General features: G+C 40.2%; 1 protein-coding gene and 1 pseudogene across 9 annotated transcripts in view; both read left to right on the top strand.

The window, feature by feature from the left end:
• AHCYL2 (adenosylhomocysteinase like 2) overlaps nt 1-25,151 on the top strand; it is a 190,236-nt gene that overhangs the window by 136,494 nt on the left and 28,591 nt on the right. For 3 of the 9 annotated variants that reach the window (XM_086395718.1, XM_086395725.1, XM_086395723.1), the window contains 4 exons: nt 4,079-4,187; nt 12,567-12,710; nt 13,143-13,243; nt 21,398-21,500. In XM_086395718.1, the coding sequence (XP_086251844.1) occupies nt 4,079-4,187; nt 12,567-12,710; nt 13,143-13,243; nt 21,398-21,500 (457 nt within the window). Of the gene's footprint in view, nt 1-449; nt 798-4,075; nt 4,188-12,566; nt 12,711-13,142; nt 13,244-21,397; nt 21,501-25,151 lie in introns of those variants that run through there. The other 6 variants (XM_086395717.1, XM_086395721.1, XM_086395720.1 and 3 more) reach the window with 5 other exon arrangements.
• Nucleotides 22,689-24,676, top strand: LOC147373828 (zinc finger protein 512-like; annotated as a pseudogene).

The following is a 25,151-nucleotide window of genomic DNA, read 5'->3' as shown; positions in this document are numbered from 1 at the left end:
AACCAGTGTCCCCACTCTGACCAACAGAAGGCTACAGAGTGTAGGTTAGGGCCTGCCTGAGTACTTGGCTCCATTTTTTTTTCTTACCGTTTTTATAAATTCCTCACTGCTTTTAGTGCCTCTGTTAATTTTTTTCTAATGAGACTAGGTTAACTAAAGTCATCTGACTTGGAAAAGGAGGAGGTAAGGTTAAAAAGGAACCTAATTAGCAAGTTAATTATAGCAGGCAAAAGAAAAGTACACCAGTTATATAAATAAGCTATTGTTACGCGCGTGCAAGTTGGGCCTTGTCAAGGGACTTGTTAAGGTTTAGAGGTCAGAGGATCCATGTAATTAGGTGTTTAGGGGAAAAAAAATAATAAAAGCAAAACAGCCACCAGAATTAGGAATGGCTGATGAACCACTAACAGAAATGCCTTATTAAATTGGGCTCTACTGCTGGAGGGGTTGTTGGAGCTGCTTCAGGGTTTCCAGGGAAGGCAAACCCCCCCTCACCACCACCACCACGCACGCACACACATACAGAACTAGCTGGAACCAGAGCCAACAGAATTGCTGATGAGGAAAGTTTAAAGGCCTAGCCACAAGGGTCCCTGGACTGGAGAGGTGGCTGTAGGGCTGATAATGTCATTATGCTGAGCAGCAAGAAGAAATACATTGTCAATGGCAACTCTGGGATTAAAGCCCAGGTGAGGCTAAGTTCTTATTTACAGTCTTGCTGCCGCTATAGCCACTATTGTAAAAGGCCAGTTGCTTTTCCCCTTCTTTCCTGCTTTCGTCCCTTCTTCTGGCACAAGGTGAGCTGCTCCTCTACAACCTCTTTCCCTTCCTTGCCTTGAAGCCTGTTGGAATGAGTCAGTCTTCTCTGAAACAGATAAGGAGGGGTCCCGTAAAGGACTTTTTGATTTCAGTTAAGATAGAAGAGTTAGGGGTAGAATCTACCAGGGTACCCCAGCTAGGGTAGGGAGATTACTGTATTACAAGTAAGAGTGAAAAATGTAATGGCACTCTAACTATTGATGGGAGGTGGGCACCAGGGATGATGGGTTGTCTGTAAAAGATAAACATTTATTTCTTGGGGAAATTATATAGCTTATTTTATATAAGTGGTTAGCCTCTTTCTAATGTTCTTCTGTCTTAAAGAAACTTGAGGTCAGTGTCTGACGAGTAACAAGATTTAGACCCCTATGTCTCTGAGTGGAGAAAGCCTACACAGCCTGATGTTTAGTGCCCAAAATAACCTGAACTCAAGAATTCTCTGGTGGGCTAGTGGGGGCCAGGGGTTAGAGCTCCGCACTTGCATTTCAGGGGGCACAGTTTCCATCACTGATCAGGGAATTAAGATCCCATGCAAGGTGTGGCCAAAAAAAAAAAAAAGCCGAAATGTGACCTAGGTGGGAGGAAGTACTGTAAGTAGTGAGGAGCTTAATAGAGGAGAGAACTCAATTTAAGGAAACTGGTTTAAGATAATGGTGCAGCTAGATGGCTATGTTGTTGGGGTAAATGAGTATGTGGCTTCTCTGAAGGCTCTGCGGTAAAGACTCTGCCTGCCAGTGCTCGAGACACAAGAGACTGGGATTCGATCCCTGGGTCAGGAAGATCCCCTGGAATAGGAAATGGCAACCTTCTCCAGTATTCTTGCCTGGGAAATCCCATGGATGGAGGAGCCTGGCAGGCTACAGTCCACAGGGTCACAAAGAGTTGAACATTGCTTAGTGACTAAACAACAAATGGATGTGTGCCCACCCTCTGCAATCCTACAAATCTAGAGAAGTAGAGTGGCCCCCACTGGTGGTGTGCGAATGGGAGGGGGTGGTATATATCTAAGGCAGGGTCTGGTCTGTCTGTTCTACTTTTTTAAAAGTAGGCTCTGCTGAAATTAATGACTCATCGTAGCCTTTGGAAAGTCAATGACGACTCATTTTACTTGATGGGCTTCTAAAAAAGAAAAAGATATATCATTGTCTTGAACAAGGTTGGTGAAATGGAAGCCAGGGTTTTGAGTTTGACTGCTACTCCCCTCCTCATCTTCTTACGTTCCTCCCCTTCCTGACTTTTGTTTTCCCCTTAATTCTTTTAACTTTAGATTTGGTTTATGGTTACTTAATATTCAGTCAAGTACAGACTGTGAAGATAGGGTAAGGTTCATTGTTTTGACACAAGGTTGACTGTTATGTCAGGGGTTTGTGTCTGAGGATATAAGGACGAGTAATATACATAGCTCCTGCCTTTATGGAGCCTAGTTTGTACAATGATAGAAGTAGATGGGAGTTCATGTACATTACATGGGAGTACATAGAAAGAGCACTTTCTCTTTTTGGAATAAATTGCTATTTTAGTAAAATAATTAATTTCGCTATTTTTCATTTTGGGAAATGCTTCTAACCTAGTGAATTTTCCTGTTGCTGTAAACAATTTGCAAACTCTAAAGTACTATGCCAGCTTTATTGGTTGTTAAAGCTATGAACAGCTTCCAGAGATAGTGAAGGACAGGGAAGCCTGGCGTGCTGCAGTCCAAAGAGTCAAACATGACTGAGCAACTGAACAACAATAGCTATGACAGTGCTATGAATTCCCCTAGAAGGCATACTAGTTGATTTGGCCTTGGTCTGAATACTCAAATGACTCAATAGTTACCTCTAAATGCAGGAAATGTAGCCAATAGTTGTTGCTTTCATGTAAGCAACCATCTTTTTTACCAGGAAAGGCAGAATCAGTTGGCAGATCTTTGATTTTCCCCACCTCCATGCCAGTTGGATCCAGAATAATGTAAGCAGTTATGCAAACATTCAATTAGGGAAATAGAAAAAGAAAAGATATTTGCTTAATGATACAAACTTTGACTTGTAAAGTGTTATAAAGTATCAGCTGGAACTTCCAACAGTAGGAGAAAAAGATAAAATTGCAAGAAAGTCATTATTAGATATTGTTCAAAATGCAACCTCTGGAGTATTGAGGTTTATACATATTCAGTCTAGTTATCTACTCCTACATCTGTTATAGTTAATAAGTTATCAACTTTGTAGCTTTTAGTTTATTGTGATACCAAACATTAAAAATAATAAATTAATGTTTACTTATTAGTACTGAAAAGCTAATTGATGCATTTTAGAAAGCCTTTGAAAAGTTAAAATGACTACCTGCAGTAGTTACGAGAACAGAAGATTTGTAGGGGTGGGAGTTGGGGAGCCAGGGATGAATTGAATCTCCTGCTGAGTTTCACAGTTTACATACATTATTTTGTATAACCCTCTCTAAAACTTTCGAAATACTTTCATCTTTGTTGTATTTATGAGAAGAATGGGGGTCACAAAACATCCTGATGAACATTATACAGCTAATGAGTGGCATAACCAGGGTTTGAATGCAGTTCCAGAAAGGTCTGTATGAATAGAAAGCTTTTTTTTTTCTTTATACCATACTGTTTCCTGAGAATCTTAAGGCACGTCACTCTACCTTTCTTAATCTTATAGTTTCATATCTTAAAAGGTTGGAATGTGTATGTCTGTGCTCAGTAGCTTCAGTTGTGTCCAACTCTTTGCAGCCCATGGACTGTAGTCCACCAGCCTCCTGTGTCCATGGAATTCTCCAGGCAAGAATACTGGAGTGGACTGCCATTTCCTACTCCAGGGGATCTTCCCTACCCAGGGATTGAACCCAAGTCAATGGCATCTCCTGCTTGGCAGGTGGATTCTATCTGCTGAGCCACCTGGGAAGCCTGAAGATTGTAATAGGTAGTCTCAATGATTCTTTCCAGCTTTAATTTTCAGTGAAACTATAGAAAGGATTGCTGAGTATGACTCAGCTTTCTAACCATTTATTTTAATCAGAATATCCCATTCTCCCTTTTATCGCAAAAGATACATAGTCAGAGAGTGGTTCAAGGATTTAAACTTGATAGAAACAGAGAAGAATGAAAAATCATTTTCTCCAACGAGTCTCTTAAGATTCCATATGTGGGTCAATACAAACAGATCAGCTGTGAGGGAAGGTAAGATCCTATAATGCAAGCATTGATTTGGTATCTCAAAATGGATGTTCTTTTCCTTTACGTAACTAGAGTTCTTTCTCTTAGCAGATCCAATTTGCTGATCAGAAGCAAGAATTCAATAAACGTCCCACCAAAATTGGACGTCGCTCTCTGTCTCGTTCGATTTCCCAGTCATCGACTGACAGCTACAGCTCAGGTGAGGACTGAACGGCTCTGGACCCACCTGTGGAGGCTAATTAAGTATGATCAATGGACCCTCCTGTCTATCTAAGGCTAATTAAGCACAATCAAAGCCTGTGCTCTGGCATAAACACTTTCATTCTCAGTTGAAATTTAGACCAAAATTCTAGGTGAAATCTTTAGGTTTCTCTTGGGGATTCAGAGTGGAGCTTAATAGAGGCATGCTCTTCCAGTTAATACAGAAGAAGGTGATTAAGGAAACTGAGTCTGATTTATTCAGAGGGTGAGGATATGTTGCTCACCCTTGACCTTCACTGAGCAGCATGTGTGAACACTTGTGTTTTTTCTACTCTTTGAAAATGAAAGAGGGCTTCTTCATCCTTCCAACTGGGAAATCTTAAATGCCCTGAGAAACAGTGAAATCACTGCAGCTAGTGAAGAGCCCTTCACTTTCTCTTCTAAGCCGGAACATTGTATTGTTTGTTACTCCTTCCTTCCTTGGCAGTGAGTTAAGTCCAATACATGGATCCTAGGCCTGAGTTGCCATTTAATGTCAGATGAGTATTAATTTGTGAATCACTTGTCAACAGTAACCATTTATGCAGCAGTGCCAAGTATGTGTCTGATCTAATCTGGAGCCATTTTATTTTGCTCTTATGTAGGAATGTGGTAGGAAGCTGAATGTTTGCCCTAATTACCTCTTACATTATAAATAGTAATATTCGTTAGAAAATTTTCATCGTGACCTAAAATTTTGTTTTTCACACAAATAGGAAAGTAGTATTTGTAAAGTTGAAGAAAGCTTGTTTGAGACACTGTAACTTTTAGGTTGCGTGAATTGTTATTTACACTCTTAATATTAGCATTTCTTTTTTTATGTTTCTCCCCACATAACTGAATAATATAAAGCACAGAATGTAAATCCCTAGGGATTACTGAATTTTGTAACTATCTTATTCTGCTGAAAGAGCCAGCAGAATGATAAATAAATAAATTAAATAATTTTTAATAGCTGTTGAAAATTCATGAACCAGGTAATAAACCTCTGGAAATTGTAATAATTGTGAAAATGTAAATTATAAAAAAGAGTATGTACAATTTAAACACTTGAGTTTGTTCATGTTATCTAAAAATTGAAATTAAACAGTAACAGTACTCAATTTAACTCCAGCTCAATCTCTTCCCTACGCACTGGATCTGTATTTCCAACTATGCTCCTGCAGAGAAAACCTTCTCACAGAAGCCCCATATGCAGGGAAGATAATTACAAAGTGTCTATGTACGTAGGGATAGGTAGGTAGTTTCAGTTGAAGCTGAAACTCCAATACTTTGGCCACCTGATGTGAAAAGCTGACTCATTTGAAAAGACCCTGATGCTGGGAAAGATTGAGGGCAGGAGGAGAAGGGGATGACAGAGGAGGAGATGGTTGGATGGCACCACTGACTCAATGGACATGAGTTTGGGTAAACTCCAGGATTTGGTGAAGGACAGGGAGGCCTGGCATGCTGCAGTCTATGGGGTCGCAAAGAGTCGGACACAACTGAGCTACTGAACTGAACTGAACTGATGTACGTAGGGAAGAGTGAGTTTGACGCCCTTAGTTTCTAAGTGAACATATAGTTGCCTGGTATTGCTCATTGGTGAGTGATACTGGCTCATGTCAGCCTGGGAAAGTCAGACCTTTTAGATTGAACTATGTGACATTGCCATTTCTGTAGTAAAACCTTATGTATTCCTTTAAGGATACTAAGTTCAGGAGCATGGAGTCAAACCATCCTGGAACTTGGAAAATAAAGATCAGTTATTCACTTCCCACTGAATGCGGGAATTGCCTTGGTGGCGTCCCTGACAAATGGCTATCCGGCCTCCTTGGGAGCATTTTAGATTATAGGGTGATCCTTTCTTAATCTAATAGTTTTGCTCACAATAAGTTCTTATACAGCCTCTGAGATTTAAAGGTTTTACTTAGAAATAAAAATCCTCATTTTTCGTTGTCTGAGTTGGGGGGCATCCCACTGTCCTGGTTAACCTCATCTGGTTATATTCCAGACTAAGTGTCCTTTTAAAAATATATGCCTATGAATATAATATTCTAGGTATAGTCCAAAATAATCTATGCTGCTGCCGCTGCTAGGTCGCTTCAGTCGTATCAGACTCTGTGCGACCCCATAGACGGCAGCCCACCAGGCTTCCCGTCCCTGGGATTCTCCAGGCAAGAACATTGGAGTGGGTTGCCGTTTCCTTCTCCAATGCATGAAAGTGAAAAGTGAAAGTGAAGTCACTCAGTAATGTCTGACTCTAGCGACCCCATGGACTGCAGCCTGCCAGGCTCCTCCGTCCATGGGATTTTCTAGGCAAGAGTACTGGAGTGGGGTGCCATTGCCTTCTCTGTAAAATAGGTGTTATTTCCATAAACTCAGTGCTTTTAGAATGAAACCTAAGATTATGTTTCCCTTTTTTTTGCAGCTGTGTCACACACACACACTGTTACCTTGTCTTATTTCCACATGAGCAGTTGTCAAACCCTTTTAAACAAACTATGGATGGGGCTGCCTATTGCCTTGAGTCTTGGACTGGGAGTTAGGACAGACCTAGTTTCTAGGCTTTGATCAATGTGTGATTTGTTGTGTGATCCGGGAAAACTCTTGACGCCTGCAATGCTTGTAGCAGAGGCAGTGGGAAAGTTAAATGAGGTGATACAGAAAAAGCTTCATACTCATCAGATGAAAAGCAGGAATAACAGAATTACTCACAGCTTTCTAAATATGAGAAGATACGCAAGTGCATGTCAATAAGAACTTGGAACCCATTCTCAGCATATGTTATACTTTAGCAATGTTAGTTTCTATAGTCAATTAAAGCCCCAAAGATTGATTGATTAGACTTCTTCCCTTCTCTGTTTATCTCTTCTCAGGTGAACTCATTCAGACTCATAGTTTTAAATACCACATATTGGTGTTTGATTTTCAAATTTTATCTCTAGCCCAAATCTCTTCTCTGCACACTAGCCCCAGATATTCAAATGCCTGTTCAGGCCTTTCACTTGGATGTTTTACAGATATCTCAACCCTCCCATGTCCTAAAAACTGAATTGCTGAGTTCCAGCCTTTGCCCCTCTTCAGTCTGTTCTCAATGCTGCAGCCAGATTCATTTTTTTTTAAAATAAGTCAGGTCATGTCACTTCTTAGCTCAAAACTTTCCAATGGCTTTCCAGTCTCACTCTTAAGTAAAGGGCTAAAGTTCTTACAGTGGCCTACAAGGCCTTATACCATCCACCCTCACGTTATATTTCTAATCACATCTCTAATTTTCCAAATTTCCCTCCTCCCTCAGCTGTTTTTTCACTCCAGTTGTGCTGTCCTTCTGTTATTTTGAAACTGTTATTTTGTTATGCCGGGCACTCTCCTGCCTTAAGTCCTTTGCACTTACTATTTTCTCTGCCTGGAATGCTCTAAAATACCCTCACTGTGTATCTTGCCTCCTTCATTTCAGTTCTTAATCAAAGATCATCTTCTCATTGAGGCCTATCCTGGATACTCTTTTAAAATTGTATAGTCACCCCACCCAATACTCCCTGTCATCAAATTTTCCTTCTCTGTTTTTCTCCATAGCACTTATTATCATATAACATGTAATTTATTGTGTCTTTCTTCCCTTACTTGAATATGAGATCCATGAGGGCAGAGATTTTTATCTCTTTTGTGTTGTTCTCTTCCCAGCACTTAGAACTGTGTTTGACACATGAGAGGTGCTCAACAAATAAACACTGGGGAAGGGTGTCCAGAGACGTTCTTATTATACTACTTGACATCCCTGTGAAGGAAATAGACCTCTGGTAAACTCTATGTATGTGAAAAGTTAGAAGAAGTTTTATGACATTTCAAAAAAAGGTACCTTCCTATCCAAAGTGCTTGTTTTGCTGAAGATACTTAAAGTCTTACTAAGGTTGTGGCCAATTCTCCCTTCCTAATGATCCTAATATTAAGTTTTATTTAGGAACGCCTTCCAGCCTTTTCAACTGGGTTCCTCCTGTGAAGTGCAGAACATAGAAAAGGATGGTTCATAACTAGTTCCTATCTAGATGTATAGGAGAGAAGTTTATTCATATATTCAATGGATGCTTCAAGACAGTAGGGCTTAATTCTAGTGGAACCCATGTTGAAAAGGGCTGTATTAGTCCTTGAAATTATTTTATAAAAAAATGACTTCTAAAAACTTTCTGTAAGTGAAAAACCCTTGTAAAAAAAAATGAATAGAAGCGACTTTTCTGGAAAGTCAAATGATTCTCGGTGATATATTTCTGAAAAAGCTGTCTTTGCAGTAAGTTAATTGGTTAAGGATAAGGAAAGAGGACTAAAGTCCCTTAGTTCATAGTAACTGGTTTTTCTAAAGCTTGAAGTATTTTCAGATTTTTTCCAAATAACAAAGTTTTGTTGCTCTGTATTTTGGCTGCTAACCTGGCTTTTCAAATATTTCCAAAGTTATTCATCAGTGAAATCTGCAGCACGTTGACACACAGGTCATTACTATTATTCAGTTACCAAGTGACTAGACTGGGCCCAGGAGGAACTGCCTGATTTAAAATAGTGTAATAGGACCAATTTGACCAGGAGTCTCTTCTTCTCTTGGCAGTAACCCACAATATCACAGCTGCTGGGGGGAAAGGCTTCATCAGCCTGAGCCATAGAACATATATATGCATGTTCCATGGGGTCAGTTGTGGATGAGTGATTCACCAAATTATGTTTTGGTCCTAAGATATCATGAAACAGAACATCTCATGATAAAGTTATTTTGTACTTTGTATTACTTTTCCATCTAGAAACTGAACCCTTCTTTTGTGATTATCTCATTTATTCATAAGATTCTTCTGATGGGAATTAGGGGAAAGGGAGAGCATGGGAGAGAGAGGATGTGTTATACCTCCTATTTTGTGGTTGGATAAATTGAAAATGGGTCACTTAACCAATTAGAAGTGAAGTAAAAGCTTAGGTCTCAGACCTATACTTCACTAGGTTATTATCTTATCAGTTGTTCATTTTTTAATTAAATTATGACCCTGGGCTTCAGAGTGTACTGACAATTACAAATGCTTTAGAAGCTGTTTAAGGATATGTGTACATGTGTGTTGAATTTCTCTAAATTTTCCTAGGAAGAATTTTGAATGCTATCTCAACTATTTTCATGAATATGCTATTAAATATACTGACAGAAATGAGTTATAAATTCAAAAAATAAATGTTGTGCTAGTTCAGGAATAATCTTTCCTCTGTGTTTGCAAAAATAACCCTCTCTAAGTCCAGGTTTGTCGGCCATTTTGCTTGCATTCACATATTAGTACAGTCTAGACAACAAAGATCTGTATGAAGGGCTCTTTGAAAACAAATCCATTTTGGTTCAAAGAAAAACAGTGGTTGAACTATAACCGGTTGACAACTGTTAAGAAAATACCATTTTTTTTTCTTTTAGAAAAGGAAATGGTATAATAATTTTTTTCTTTGAGTTGGAAAAATTTTGAGTACTTCTCTGAAAGAAGAATTTTGGAGGTTTTGTTGCTGTTTGGTTGACTTTTCCCACCTGGCTCATCCTTAAAAGCCAAAGAAGCATAGGAGAGGAGAGCTATTCTAGATAGAGTAGGACTGCACTCTCAACCTTTATTATCCCTGCCAGCCAACCACCTGCTGCTTGGGTAAAACTGATAGATGATGGAGGTAGAAAAAAAGAAACTGCTGAATAATATTGTATGTATGTCATTCCTTTCCCATTCAAAATCCTAAAGCTAAGTAAGGACCCTGAAAGATTTTATATTTGTAGGCAATGGCACCCCACTCCAGTACTTTTGCCTAGAAAATCCCATGGACGGAGGAGCCTGGTAGGCTGCAGTCCATGGGGTCGCTAGAGTCGGACACAACTGAGCGACTTCACTTTCACTTTTCACTTTCATGCATTGGAGAAGGAAATGGCAACCCACTCCAGTGTTCTTGCCTGGAGAATCCCAGGGATGGGAAGCCTGGTGGGCTGCCGTCTATGGGGTCGCACAGAGTCGGACACAACTGAAGCGACTTGGCAGCAGCAGCAGCAGTGAAGAAAAGCATAAAGAAGCCACCTGCCAGTGCAGGAGACACAAGATATGCAAGTTTGATCTCTGGGTCAGGAAGATCCCTGGAGTAGGAAATGGCAACCCACTCAGTATTCTTGCCTGGAAAATTCCATGGACAGAGGAGCCTGGCAGGCAACAGTCCATGGGATTTCAAAGAGTCAGACACAACTGATCATGCATGCACTAGAAAACTAGTGCTTTAAAAATATGTACAAAACCTAGTGATAATATCAAGTATCATTGACTGCATGCTGAATTACTTTATGCCAAGTATTGCAGTAGGCACTTTACTTACATTATTTTATTTAATCTTCTCAACAACTTGACTCTGACAAATCATGTCTGCCTTTTATATAGTCTTTTTCATAGCACATATTGCAACCACATGGAAAGAAGAATTCTAAATAAATAATTCTGTAATTAGTTATTTCATGTCTGACTCACCTACTAGACTGAAAACCCTGTGAAAGCAAAGACAATCCATATCCATTTTGTATCTCCAGCACGTAGACTGTGGAGACACAGTAGATGCACAATAAAAATTGATTGAGTGCGTGACTGAAAACATGAATGAATTAGCCACCAGATCCTGTTTTCACCTCCGCTTTATATACCCAGAACCAGAGCAAAGTTTCTCTGACTCCAGAACAAATAAAGAGCATAAAAATCATCATGGCTCTGGAAAAGGATTTGACATTTCAGGGTATTATGAATGTGAACACTTTCTTTCAAAAGCAACTTTTCTATACACTTGGATCAGGATTAGGATGGCTATATTTATCTTTCTTCTCTCAGAGGGCAGAAGCTTGGTTCCCTTAAGCTTCTAACTCATAAGCCATTTCTGAGTATTGATTGGTGAAACAGATGACTGCCCAGGGAACTATCTCTGGGCTCTGTTGCCAAAGGTACTTTGAGCTCTTACTCCCTAGGAGGGAGAACCATAAACTTTTTGTACAGATTAGCTCCTTTCAAGAACAAAAATCCCTTTGGGGATTTACTAATTCTCTCACCTCCCCTGGTGCCCATGTTCATTCTTGTTGCTTTGTGTTAGGACTTTGCTCTAGGGCAGTTTTCCAGCTCCAAGAGAGACACGTCGTTCCCTGCTGCCCAAACATTCTGTAGCACCATGCTTGATTAACTGGGCAAGGTCAGACTTGCCTTTTCCAGCCCTCCCAGAGATAGACCCTTTGCTAAGAAATCCTAGAAATGCCATAATCTCTGGATATAAGCAGATCAGGCAACCCTAGGAGCTCTGAACTTTTGCAGCTTTCTTCCCATAAAAGTGAAAGTACTTCTTATCTCACTGAGAAATGTGTAATGCTTTATATTATATAGACAGTGCTTTATGTCCCCCCACCCCAAAACCTTGAGGACTACTTAGAAAGAAACAATCCTCAGGAACTTAAATGTAAATCAAAGAAAGAAATTACTTCAAATCATCCAGCCAATGATTAGTAACTACAGAATTCTATGAAGACTGAAAAGACCTCAAACGTGGGAAGAGCAACAGCTGCCTGTTAGCCACAGTCAGAAGTCTTAGACCTTCCACCCTCTAGTGTATATTGCTAAATCGCTTAGTCATTAGAGCATTTAATTACACTGAAGGAGGATTTATCTGCTTCTTTGGGAATCTCAGATGCCTAATGCTGGACCCACTAAGGCCAGCAAGAAGGGAGAGCATACTGAATATTTCATTGTCAATGTCTAATTGGGTCTACAGGCACAGTTCAGCCTCATCAGAGCCAGTCTTGAAAAAGAAGGCTCTGTTTTGTCAGCCAAGCACTTTTTGTGTGGTTCTTAATTATTTTCTCATGGGTTCCTTGTTTTCTAGGTCTTATCTGTTCAGCTACTGTACTAAAACACAAATTACATCAGTGTTTAGGCAGCAAACAGAGAAGGGTAGCTAGGATCCCATAAACCTATAGGTTAATCACCATCATCCTGAATTAAGACTTTGAAGCTATTGCTACCATGGAATAGCCTCTTTCTTCGTTTTCAAGAACCTGTGCATGTTCTGAAGATAAAGTTAGCCGCAGTTTAAGTTAATGCTACCCAGGGGGAATATCTTTGGCAACCTCTCTCAGCTTCCTTTTCTGACCTGTGGATAGCACTTTCCACAGGTGATGACTGTGGATAGGTGATGACTGAGACAGTTCCTCAGTGCCACTTAAGTGCTTCCTAAACGTGTACATTTACAAGGTGCTGATTGCCAAAGAGCCTCAGTTCACTCCATGGTTTGGGGTTAGGGAGGAAGCCATTTTTTCCCCTGAAGGTATTTTATTCTGTCTTTCCAGCGGCTTCATATACAGATAGCTCTGATGATGAGACCTCTCCTAGAGACAAACAGCAAAAGAACTCTAAGGGGAACAGTGACTTCTGTGTCAAGAACATCAAACAGGCAGAGTTTGGACGAAGAGAAATTGAAATTGCTGAGCAAGGTAATGAAAGCAACCGCCTTTTTCTTCTTGAGTTGCCTATGTCTTTTTGTCTATGTTAATTCCCTTTTACATCCTGGGGTCTAGTAGTTTGTGAAATGTCAGTGTAATTTTGAAGGAAACTTATAACAAAAGAGATACGAGTTCAGAAAACACTGTAGAGAGGGAGTAAACTCTAGTGGGTCTAGAAGGAACCCCCGTACAAAGAAGAGGGGAGAGACACTAGATGAGGGGACTGAGATACATGAATCAAACACTGGAGTATTTACCTCTGAAAATCCCTTATAACAGAAAAATCAGCATCTTGATCCTTTGAGAGACCCAAAACTAGTATAACAGAGAACCTGATCGGGAAGGGTCTTATCTTAAGAGAATTATTCTTTGCCTCTCATCCCCCTTCTCTAATATTGCTGTGTATGTATTGGGTCTTTTCAGAAATGCCAGCACTGATGGCTTTGCGGAAGAGAGCTCAAGGAGAGAAACCTTTGGCCGGCGCCAAGATTGTGGGTTGCACACACATCACTGCCCAGACTGCTGTGAGTCCTTTTCCTTTCTCCAAGTAACAGTAGTTAATAATAGCCACCAGCTATTGAGGGCTTGCACCGTGCCAAGCATTAGGTTAAAAGCTTAACGAGTGTTAGTTCATTAACCCTCATAATGGCCTTCTAAAAACACATATTCCTGTTTCCATTTTATAAATGAGGAAGCTGAGGCTCAGGGAGTTGAAGTTTACTAGCTGTATAACATTTGTCCAATGTTATACAGCTAGTAAACCACAGAATCAAGATTTAAACTTCAACATATCTGATTCCCATACTTTTTCTTTCTCCATTGTTCTCTACTGCTTGCCCCTGCCTTCCCTTTCAGTGTCATTTCTAGACGGCATCTCTGTGTAGGCTCCTTTCAGCTGCAAATAAGAGAAAACCTGATTCAACCTGGATTATGCATAAAGGAACTCATTACATTACATAGCTAGAAGTCCAGAGGCAAGGTGGGCTTCAGGAGAAGGCTCTCAGGGCTCCAGTTTCACCTGTCTGTGATTCTTCTGGAGCTGCCTTCTCTCTGTGCTCACTTTATCCTCAGGCTGATAACAAGATGGTGACAGCTCTATAAGCCATCCCAGATGGACATGAAGAGGAAGAAGGACCGTTTCTTCCTCTCTCCCAAGAGCAAGGAAACCTCTCCCAGAGGTCCTCCAGAACACTCTGTCATGTCATTGAGCAGAACTGGATCACATGCTCATGCCCCACCAGTCCTGGAAGGGAACTGGGGTTACCATGATGGGTTTAGATCCATAATTTTTACCTTTATCAGATTAAATGAACCCCTTTTCATTAAAAAATAGCTTGCAGTGCCCCTGTATTTTTTGAAATGAAATTCAGACATAACATAGCTAAGTACATGTAATAGTAAAAAATAAATGTAAGGTTTTACATTTATTTTTTACTATTAAAAGGAAAGTAACTTATAATAAAATAACATATTTCAGTATGTAAGTGCTTGGGTACAAGTATAGTCAGATAATTGTACTTATAGCATTGTTTGAATGAGTGATATAAATGTATATAATAGAAATGTGTTACTGGTTCCAGAGTATCAGAGCAATATTGCCAGATTATATAATTTTATGAAATTATAAACAACTTTTTGTATAATTTCTGAATAACAACAACAATATAAAGTATGTGTTTTCTCTTGATTTATACATTTGTTGCATTCTTGGGAAAACTCTTGCATTCTTTTTTTTTTTTTTTTCCTTGCATTCTTATATTAAAACTACAGCCATATTTGTGTTGATATGTAAAGTGGAATAAAGTTCTAAATTCAGATCAGTATAAATAAGTTTCTCACTCATGCGAACTTTTCATTGGCATATTTGAAAGTCATACCAGATATGGCATGGGTTTTGTTGTTGTTGTTTTTTTTTTTTTCTCTAGGAGACTGTCCTATACTTTCTTTTCTTTTTTAAAAAATATTTATTTATTTATTTGATTGCAAGGCGTCTTAGTTATGGCATGTGGGATCTTTAGTTGTAGCCTGTGGAATCTAGTTCCTTGACCAGGGATCGAACCCTGGCCGCCTGCATCAGGAGCATGGAGTCTTAGACACTGGAACACCAGGGAAGTCCCTGTTCTACACTTTCAAAATGTCAAGATCCTTGGCCATACCCACTAAATGCCAGTAACACGCCCCTACCAATTATTGTGGCAACCAAAAATGCCCCCATAGTCTACCAAAGTTGCTTTGTTGAGAACCACTGACTTAGAGTCATCATCAAAGCTGTAATAATACATATTAAGTTGCCTACCCTAATGAGACCTCTACAGGAAATTAGTGTATTGAGAAGTTGTCTGGAATCTTTTATAGGATTTATAAGATCCAGATCACTTGTATGGCTAGATTAACTTCTGAAAGATTGTCTCCTAAGTGCAACACTTACATATTCACATTGCTTATTAAGAACAGCAGAGATTCCTCAAGACACAGACAGCTGCTGTTAGCATCTTCCCTATGAGACTTTTCTGGGTTACATGTTCTCTGAGGAAGAGTACCTTGGCGACCCAAAATTAGTATAATAAATTGAAAAGCTACTCTTTTTGGAACTGTAGACTGATAAATGAAGGCAGAAACCATCTTGGAACCTTTTTTGGGCTTCCCCGGTCAGGGACATGAGACTTCAGTGTGGTGACTTAAAATAGTAAGTGCTTCTGTCCTGTCTCATGTTGCTAAATTACAACTAGTTTCTTTTTTACCCCCTGGCTCACTGAATATTACCACTCTTCAAGGTTATTTTTTTTTTCCTGAAAGGAGTAATGAAAATTAGTTTACCAATTTTATTATTTTCTTGTTCCCTCACCACATTTTTCTTTATCCTTTAAAAAACAATTACAGTGGAATTTTGCTTTGTTTTATTTCTAATCTCTTTATTTTTTCTGATTACTAAGGTAGTTCATGTTCATTTTACAATATTCAAGCATTGTATGTGTGTTAAGTCGCTTCTGTCATGTCCAACTCTTCATGACCCTATGGACTGTTGCCCACCAGGCTCCTCGTCCATGGGGATTCTCCAGGTGAGAATACTGGAGAGGGTTGCCATGCCTTTCTCCAGGGGATCTTCCCCACCCTGAATTGCAGGTGGATTCTTTACCATTGAGCCACTGGGGAAGCCCATTCAAGCATTACCACAGTCTATAATGTAGAAAGACAGTCTCTTATAATCCTGTGCTCCAGAAATAACTATCATAGTTAACAGTTTCCTGTCCATGTTTCATTAAGACTTGGATCTACTTATATTTTTTAGGTGTGTTTCCATAGTTCTTTCCAATCATATTTCTTAGCTACTCTTTCTAAACAGTAATGATTTAAAATCAAGTTGAACCAGCTTTTACCCTCTGTCCCCCTCTCACTTCCACCTGCCTGTACTTCTGCTTGAGCCCTGATAGCCAGCAAGCAGTCTTGACTCATAGTTCTTTAAATAGTTCTTGTATTCTTGGCCCCAGTCACTTTTCTAGATTATTTTTATTGCTTTGTAGGTATGTTTCAGTATGATTCTTTTGTTTGACACACTCAGAAATCCTAGTTATAGGAATTCAGAAATTCTTTAAGGTGAAAAGCAAAACAGGAGAGAAAAAAATGGGATCAGATATTGAAAGGTAAGGAAATTAAGACAGTAGAGTAGTTCTGCTGTTAACTTACTATATGACCTTAGATAAATTATGTGAGGATGTTCGCCTACATTAGTGGAGCTGTTTGCAAGTGTTCTTTTTTAAGTAGAGCATATTTCTAATTAGAGTTTTAATTTAGTATATAAATATTAGAAAATACAAATTTTTTAAAATGAAAATTATCAATACCCAAAGTTAACTACCATCAGGAAATTTTAAAACTTTTTCACCAAACCTTTGTCCTTGTTGAAATAACTCTTAGTCAAAATAGTGGGGTGGTACACTACCTTCTTAAAAAGAAGCCTGTCTGCCTGTCTCCATCTTACAGATTGAAGTGAAGGTAAGTCAGGATTAAATCAGTGGATTAAATTTATTATAATAATTTTTTAAATTGGAAATAAACATACTTATAGAAAAGTTGCAAATATAGTACCAGATAACTTTTTATTTTCTGAACCATTTGAGAGTAAGTTGCCAACCTGATGGTGCTTCCACAAAGACTTTAGTGTGTATTTTCTATAAACAAGGATATTCTCCTATACAACGAATACAACCATTCAAAATTAGGAAATTAACACTGATTCATAATTGCTGTCTAATCCTTAGGTCCCATTTGAGCTTCACTAATTGTCCAAATACTTTTTATAACCAAAGGATCTCATCCCTAGTTATATGTCTCATTTAATTGTCATCTCTCTTTAGTCTTCTTCAGTGCTGGCAGTTGATCAGTCTTTGACTTTCATGACCTTGACACTTTGAAGATTATAGACAAGTTATTCTGCAGTATGTCCTTAATTCAGACTTTTATGATGCTTCTTCATTATTAGATTCAGGTTATGTACCTTTGGTAGGAAATGGTGCTGCCTTTTTTTTTTTTTCCCACTTAATCCTATCAGTTGGCACTTGATCTCAATTTGTCCCATAACTGAACTTCATTTTGATCCCTTCAATGGAGGTGGTATCTGTCAGACTTTCTATTGTAAAAGTTATTTTTCCCCCTTTGTAATAATAAGTATTTTGTGAGGTAGATATAAGAAACTGTGTGAATATCCCATTCTTCATCAAGCTTTCCATTTATTTATTCAGGTTTTTTTTTTTTTGGTATGGAGTCATTGTTTCCTATTTTATTTAATGGATTATAATCCATTACTATCATTATTTATTATGATAAAAATTATTGAAATTTTGGCCAGAAGGAACCCCTTAAATCTTGCTTCTGTGCCTTGCCTTTTGACATATCCCTTTCATTCTTTGAGCACTTCCTTGCTTCTGGTACAAGAGGCTCTAAGCTCATCTTGTACGTTCCCTGTCCTATCCCTGGAATAAGCCTCTTCTCCATGGAGTGCTGGTTCCTTTTCCTTTAGTGGATCTGTACACTACTGTGCTCTTTGCTACTGGAGTGTTAATAGTATTGTTCCTGGATCCTCTTTCATTAATTTTCAAAAATAATTGCCCATTCAGTTTAATTCAGTTCAGTCGCTCCGTCGTGTCCGACTCTTTGTGACCCCATGAATCGCAGTGCTGCACGCCTCCATGTCCGTCACCAACTCCTGGAGTTCACCCAAACTCATGTGCATCGAGTTGGTGATGCCATCCAGCCATCTCATCCTCTGTCATCCCCTTTTCCTCCTGCCCCCAATCCCTCCCAGCATCGGGGTCTTTTCCAGTGAGTCAACTCTTCGCATCAGGTGGCCAAAGTACTGGAGTTTCAGCCTCAGCATCAGTCCTTCCAATGAACACCCAGGACTCATCTCCTTTAGGATGGACTGGTTGGATCTCCTTGCAGTCCAAGGGATTCGCAAGAGTCCTCTCCAGAACCACAGTTCAAAAGCATCAATTCTTCGGCGCTCAGCCTTCTTCACAGTCCAACTCTCACATCCATACATGACCACTGGAAAAACCATAGCCTTGACTAGACGGACCTTTGTTGGCAAAATAATGTCTCTGCTTTTGAATATGTTATCTAGGTTGGTCATAACTTTTCTTCCAAGGAGTAAGCGTCTTTTAATTTCATGGCTGCAATCACCATCTGCAGTGATTTTGGAGCCCAAAAAAATAAAGTCTGACACTGTTCCCACTGTTTCCCCATCTATTTCCCATGAAGTAATGGGACCAGATGCCATGATCTTTGTTTTCTGAATGTTGAGCTTCAAGCCAGCTTTTTCACTCTCCTCTTTCACTTTCATTAGGAGGCTCTTTAGTTCTTCTTCACTTTCTGCCATAAGGGTGGTGTCATCTGCATATCTGAGATTACTGATATTTCTCCCGGCAATCTTGATTCCAGCTTGTGCTTCTTCCAGCCCAGGGTTTCTCATGATGTACTCTGCATATAAGTTAAATAAGCAGGGTGACAATATACAGCCTTGACGTACTCCTTTTCTTATTTGGAACCAGTCTGTTGTCTCATGTCCAGTTCTAACTGTTGCTTCCTGACCTGCATATAGGTTTCTCAAGAGACAGGTCAGGTGGTCTGGTATTCCCATCTCTTTCAGAATTTTCCACCGTTTATTGTGATCCACACAGTCAAAGGCTTTGGCATAGTCAATAAAGCAGAAATAGATGTTTTTCTGGAACTCTCTTGCTTTTTCGATGATCCAGCAGATATTGGCAATTTGATCTCTAACTCTTCATATATATCTTTTGCCCTCTTCTCTCCTCCTCCCAGAACTCCAGTTATATGTAAATTAGACCATTGATGGTATCCCATAGATCTTAGATACTCTCTTCTGATTTTTCTCCGACTGTTTTTTTCTTTCTCTATTTCAGTTTGCGGATTTCTATCGATCTATCTTCAAGCTCACTGATTCTATCCTTAGATATGCCCAGTTTGGTATGATAAGTCTAATGAAAGAATTCTTAAATCTGATACCTTAAAAAAAATTCTAATGTTTCTATTTCACTTGTTTTTTACAGTTTCCATTTCTTTGCTGAAATTCTCTATCTGTTCATGGATGTCGATCTGTTTCTCTCGACTGCTTCAACATAAATATGATAATCATATTTAAAGTTCCTGTCTGATCAAACATTAGCTTATCTCAGAGTCTGGTTCTCTTGAATACTTTCTTTCCTGACTGTGGGTTGGGTTTTTCACTTTTTTGGTGTGTCTTGAACTTTTATATTGAATGGTAGTATGTTAGTTCCCATTATTGTCATGAACTGGTCTGGATTTCAATTCTGTTCCGTACCGAAGGCTACAGATTCCTCCAAGCCAGAGGGCTCTCAGTATTTCTGCTCCACCCTCAGGCTGTCAACTACTTCTGCACATGCTTGCCACAGGGGGGCTCTCTCTTCAAGTGCATGTCCCCCCACAGCAGAAGACTGCTTGTTTTCTGGACCTAGGCTCATAGTGAGAGCAATTGGGCTTCTTAAATTTTTCTGGTCCAATCTCAGTCTTAGGCCAGCCTCCGTGAAAATGGGACTTTCTCAGTGTTCCTGCCACTTCTGTCAAATTTTTTCTTGTATCTGTGGTAGTTCTATAATCAAATACCACTGTCCTTCAAAGTCAGATTCCCTGGAGATTACCAGTCCCTTTGCCGGATCCCCACATTGGGAAATCTGGTGTGGCACCTAAAACCTTTACAACAGTGTGAGAACTTATTGGTATTATTGTTCTCCAGTTTGTGGGTCGCCCACCTGATGGGTATGGGATTTTATTATTATTATTTTTAATATAAATTTATTTATTTTAATTGGAGGCTAATTACTTTACAGTATTGTATTGGTTTTGCCATACATCAACATGAATCTGCCATGGGTGTACACGTGTTCCCCATCCTGAACCCCACTCCCACCTCCTTCCCCAAACCATCCCTCTGGGTCATGGGATTTGATTTTAATGTGATTGTGCCCTTCCTACTGTCTCATTGTGGCTTCTCCTTTGTCCTTGGACTGGGGTATCTTTTTTTAGTGGGTTCCAGTGTTCTCCTGTGGTAGGTCTTGAGCAGAGATATTTTCCTGTCCCTCCTGGAGAGGCAGTGATTTTTACTTTGTATCAGCATACCTAGTCCTGGGCCCAAGATGGTTTTCAGCTACTCCCCAAGGAGCAGAGAGTTTTTACTTCTACCCTCCGCCAGAAGCAATGGGTCTTTGTCTTGTCCCTCATGGCAGGCATAATTCCCGCTCTTCTTGCTACAGTTTAGGACTTTTGTTTCCTCTGAGAGAAGACTGGGGAAGTGCCCAGATTTCATGCTTATTGTCGAGCACAGGCAATCAGCTCCCTGCCCCCAGTCTCCTTTGTGAGCTCTGGTTGGAAGCCCCTAGAAAAGCCCTTTCACATGAGTATGAAATCTCATTGTGGCTCAGGCCACCAGAAGTTCCAAACTGACATATTGATACTTTCCCACACTCAGTCTTTACTAATTCATTAACATTTTAGTTAATTTTTTCTTACTCTATTGTATGACAGCCACCTCTTCCTCCTGCACTCTGACAAGAATAAAACTGTGTTCCCTCTCTCCCTAAAGGGATTTGGCGCTCTCTGGAGTTCATTGGCTGCATTATGACCTCGGCTGTTTGATAGGCTCAAGAAACGTTACAGTATGGTAGATTATGCAGCTTTTTCTTGTTTTTAGAGTGGAAGCTTCTCTTTCGGCTTTCTACATCGTAAAGAGAAGCAGAATCATAAATTGGTGGTTTTTGAAAAGATGTATGGCTCTGAAATCCTTGGTTTAATTGAATCTTATAGGGAGGACCAGTAGGTTAAATGAGTAAAAGCATACAGCTCAGTGGGAGCCTTCCTCATGCCTACCCTCAACCCCTGCCCCATTCTCAAAGTGCTGAAGTTTCTGCAAAGCACATGTTGAAAATCATTGGTGTACTTTCTCATTGTCAAATATATAAACTTAATTCCTTGACCAGCTGTTTGGCCCCTGCTTGCTCATCTCCTGCTTTCTCTTTAATACAGGTGCTTATGGAAACTCTGGGAGCTTCCATAATGTACTTTCTCATTGTCAAATATATAAACTTAATTCCTTGACCAGCTGTTTGGCCCGTGCTTGCTCATCTCCTGCTTTCTCTTTAATACAGGTGCTTATGGAAACTCTGGGAGCTCTGGGAGCACAGTGCCGATGGGCTGCCTGCAACATCTATTCCACCCTCAACGAAGTGGCTGCTGCTCTAGCAGAAAGTGGTAAGACCTTTTGCACATTCTTTGTCTCTGGCTAAAGGTTTCAAAAAGTTCCATTGTTTTGATGTAAATCTGTAAGGAAAGTTGACATTTAAAGTTGTCTTGGAAGAAATATTCATTTTTTTTAAATGAAGTATAGTTGATTTACAATATTGTATTAGTTTCAGGTATACAGTAAAGTGTGTGTACACACATATGTACGCATATATATTCTTTTTTCAGTTCTTTTTCACTATAGGTTATTATGAGACGCTGAATGTGTTTTCTTATGCCATATAGTAAATCCTTGTTGTTTATCTAATATATATATATGGTAGTGTGTATCTGTTAATCCCATACTCCTAATTTGTCTGTCTTGCACCTTCCCCTTTGGTAGCCATAAGTTGTGTTCTATGTCTGTGAGTCTTTCCATTTGGTAAATAAGTTCATGTATACTGTTTTTTAGATTCCACATATAAGTGATATTATTTAATATTTTAATTTACTTAGTATGATAATCTCAAGGTCCATCCATGTTGCTGCAAATGGCATTATTTCATTCTTTTTCAAGGCTCAGTAATATTCTATTATATATATATACACACACATACACACACACACACCCCCCACATCTTCTTTATCCCTTCATCTGTTGATGAACACTTAGACTGTCTCCATGTTTTGGTGGGTCCCTATTCTTGATGAGGTTTCTCTCTTTCTGAACTTCTTTTTGTTAAATATGATCAAGGTAACTGTATTGCTTTACAGCCACAAATATCTTCTTATGTCTGATATTCCATTATTAGTTAATGCTTTGCCTTGCCTTGCTAATATTAGAGCACCAGTGAACACATTCACTGTCTAAGGTCATATGGGGTTTCCCTTGTGGCTCAGCTGGTAAAGTATCTGCCTGCAATGCAGGAGACCTGGGTTTGATCCCTGGGTTGGGAAGATCCCCTGGAGAAAGGAACAGCTACCCATTCCAATATTCTGGCCTAGAAAATTCCATGGACTGTATAGTCCATGGGGTTGCAAAGACTCGGACACGACTGAGCGACTTTCACTTTCCAGGTCATATGGATTAGAAAAGAAAATGCTTCAGATATAATTTTGTGGTCCTACTGGTTTTTCAGCAGTGTGCTCTGATTTAATGTTTGGTACTTCTGCTTTAGCACTAAACAGGACTTGACCTGGCAGACTAATATTTGAACACAACAGCCACTGACACTTGAAGGACAAAAGAAACAGAGAGGGCTCGCGGCCCCGACTCCACATCTGGGAGTGGAGAGGAGAGCGGAAGTGGCGTTGTCTGGCTGGAGCCGTTGGGTCAATTTGTTAGGCGAGGAGAGGGAGTGATGTCTTCCAGACTCTGTGCAGTGCCCGCTACCCCGGGACCCACACCCTTTAAGCAGCAGAGAAGCACGAGGATCATGGAAGCTAAGAATAGCAGAACCCAATCCTCCATAAAGGATAAGAGTTTCCAGTACACTATCCCTCATGATGACTCCTTAAGCGGTTCATCATCTGCTTCATGAACCAGGGAGTGATTTTCTAGCATCCTTCCGAAAATCTACCTACAGGGTGAAGATGAGAAGGATCAAGTCAGCTGCTGCTTCCCATGTAGAAGGGTCAGATGGAATATCAACCAAAGGAAAAAGGAAACACAGGCAGGAAGAAGATGAAGACTATCAGAGAATTTCCACAGAAGAAGCATAAGCTTTATGGGAGGAAGCAGCAGCCTAAAGCTCAGCCTAATCCCAAAGCCCAGACTCACCGTATTTGGAAGGAACCACCGGCTTATGCAGCAGGCAGTTTAGAGGAACAGTGGTACTTAGAAATTGTGGATGAAGGCAGTGTCTCCTGTCCTACCTGCCAGGCAGTAGGGAGACCATAGAGGGCTTAAAGAAACACAGGGAAACTGTAAATAGGAAATGTTTACCTGTCGTCATTGTGGGAAACAGCTTCTTTCACTAGCAGAGATGAAGTATCATGTCATGGCAAATCATAATAGCTTCCCCATTTTAAGGCTGGAGATGAAATAGATGAGCCAAGTGAGAGGGAACGTCTCTGAACAGTTCTCAAGAAACTGGGAAAGCTGAGATGCATGCATGAGAGTTGCTCTAGTAGCTTCACCAGCATCGTGGGATATCTGTACCATGTGAGAAAATGAGCAAAGGGGCTGCTGAGCTGGAGAAGATGACCTGAAATGTCACCACTGTGGAAAGCTGTATAGATTGAAGACTGGACTCGTATATCACTTGTATATAAGAGCATAGTACTGTATTCTTCTTTCCAGAGTCAGGACAGCCAGAGTGCTTGAAGGACATGAGCTTGGAGTCAAAGAGTGGAGACCGAGTTCAGAGGCAGATAGCTGTGTACCACCTGCAGGAACTGGCTTCTGATGAACTGGCCAAGGAATGGCCTGAGAGAAAGGTGCTTCAGGATCTGGTACCTGATGATTGGAAGTTAAAATATACTTGTCCTGGGCTACTGACCTTCAGCCAAGAAGTACTACACAAATAGAAGTCAGAAGTATCATCGCATTCAGTGTCCTAACCAGGGTTGTGAGGCTGTCAACAGTAGTGCATCTGGTCTTAAAGCTCACCTGGGCTCTTGTACTTTGGGAACGTTTGTGGCTGGAAAATACAAGTGTCTTCTGTCAGAAAATGGAAATGGCAACCCACTGCAGTACTCTTGCCTGGAAAATCCCATGGACAGAGAAGCCTGGTAGACTACAGTCCATGGGATCGCAAAGAGTCGGACACGACTGAGCGACTTCACTTCACTTCACTTCACTTCACTTCACTTCTCTGTCAGAAAGAATTTGTGTCAGAGAGTGGTGTCACGTATCACGTCAACTCTGTCCACTCTGAGGATTGGTTTGTTGTCAACCCAACAACAACCGAAAGCTTTGAGAAGCTGGTGAAGATAAAACAGCAACAGCAAGAAGAAGAGAAGTGGATGTGGTAGCCCAGGAGCCGATGGTTTCTAAGGTGGCGGCAGCAGCCCGGCATTGAGCTTCCTGAGACAGAGCCGAGTCTTAGAGTAGGGAAGGATCAGAGGAGGAATCATGAGGTACTGCTAGTGGCGACACCCTGTAGAGATGTACATACTGTAGACAACCAGAACAGAAGCCAGTGCCAACACAGTTCCAGAAAATCAAGTCCCCAAAGACGAGTCATAAATGAGGAAGGAAATAGGCGGTCAGTGTGAAAGCACTCCTGGGAGAGTAGATGGAAGGCTGTTGTCACAGGGACCTGTGTGGAGAGGCCTGAGTCACGGGAGCCGAGTAAAGAGAAGTTTACTATTTCAGCTGTTTGTGTAAGGCTGTGACAGTCTCAGGTCCTTGCTCCTGTGTAAATTTCACTGTTTCTTCTACTGATTCTTGTGAACCCTCCACTACCCCCACCCCCATCTTCTTCTTGGTAGATTTTCCTGATATTCTCACTGGAGCCCCCCTATTTTCTCTCCTCTTGCCCAAAGAGCTCCCCCTTAAGGTCCACTGTAGGCCCTCTTGCCCTGTACAAGACTAAGAAACTTGTTCGATTAGCCTTTCCATACTGGGCTATAGAATGTTCTTGGAAGTGCCATTGATTCCGTAGTTATTCCATCATCTATCTTATAAAATGATTCCAAACTAACTTTTTTTTTTTCACTTTTCCAGTTGAGCTTTAT

Source organism: Bos grunniens, chromosome 4 (genome assembly GCF_055505025.1).
Source record: "Bos grunniens cultivar Pamir isolate PY7600 chromosome 4, Bosgru_T2T1.0, whole genome shotgun sequence".
NCBI classification, from domain to species: domain Eukaryota; kingdom Metazoa; phylum Chordata; class Mammalia; order Artiodactyla; family Bovidae; genus Bos; species Bos grunniens.
This window is presented reverse-complemented; position numbering and strand designations above follow the sequence as displayed.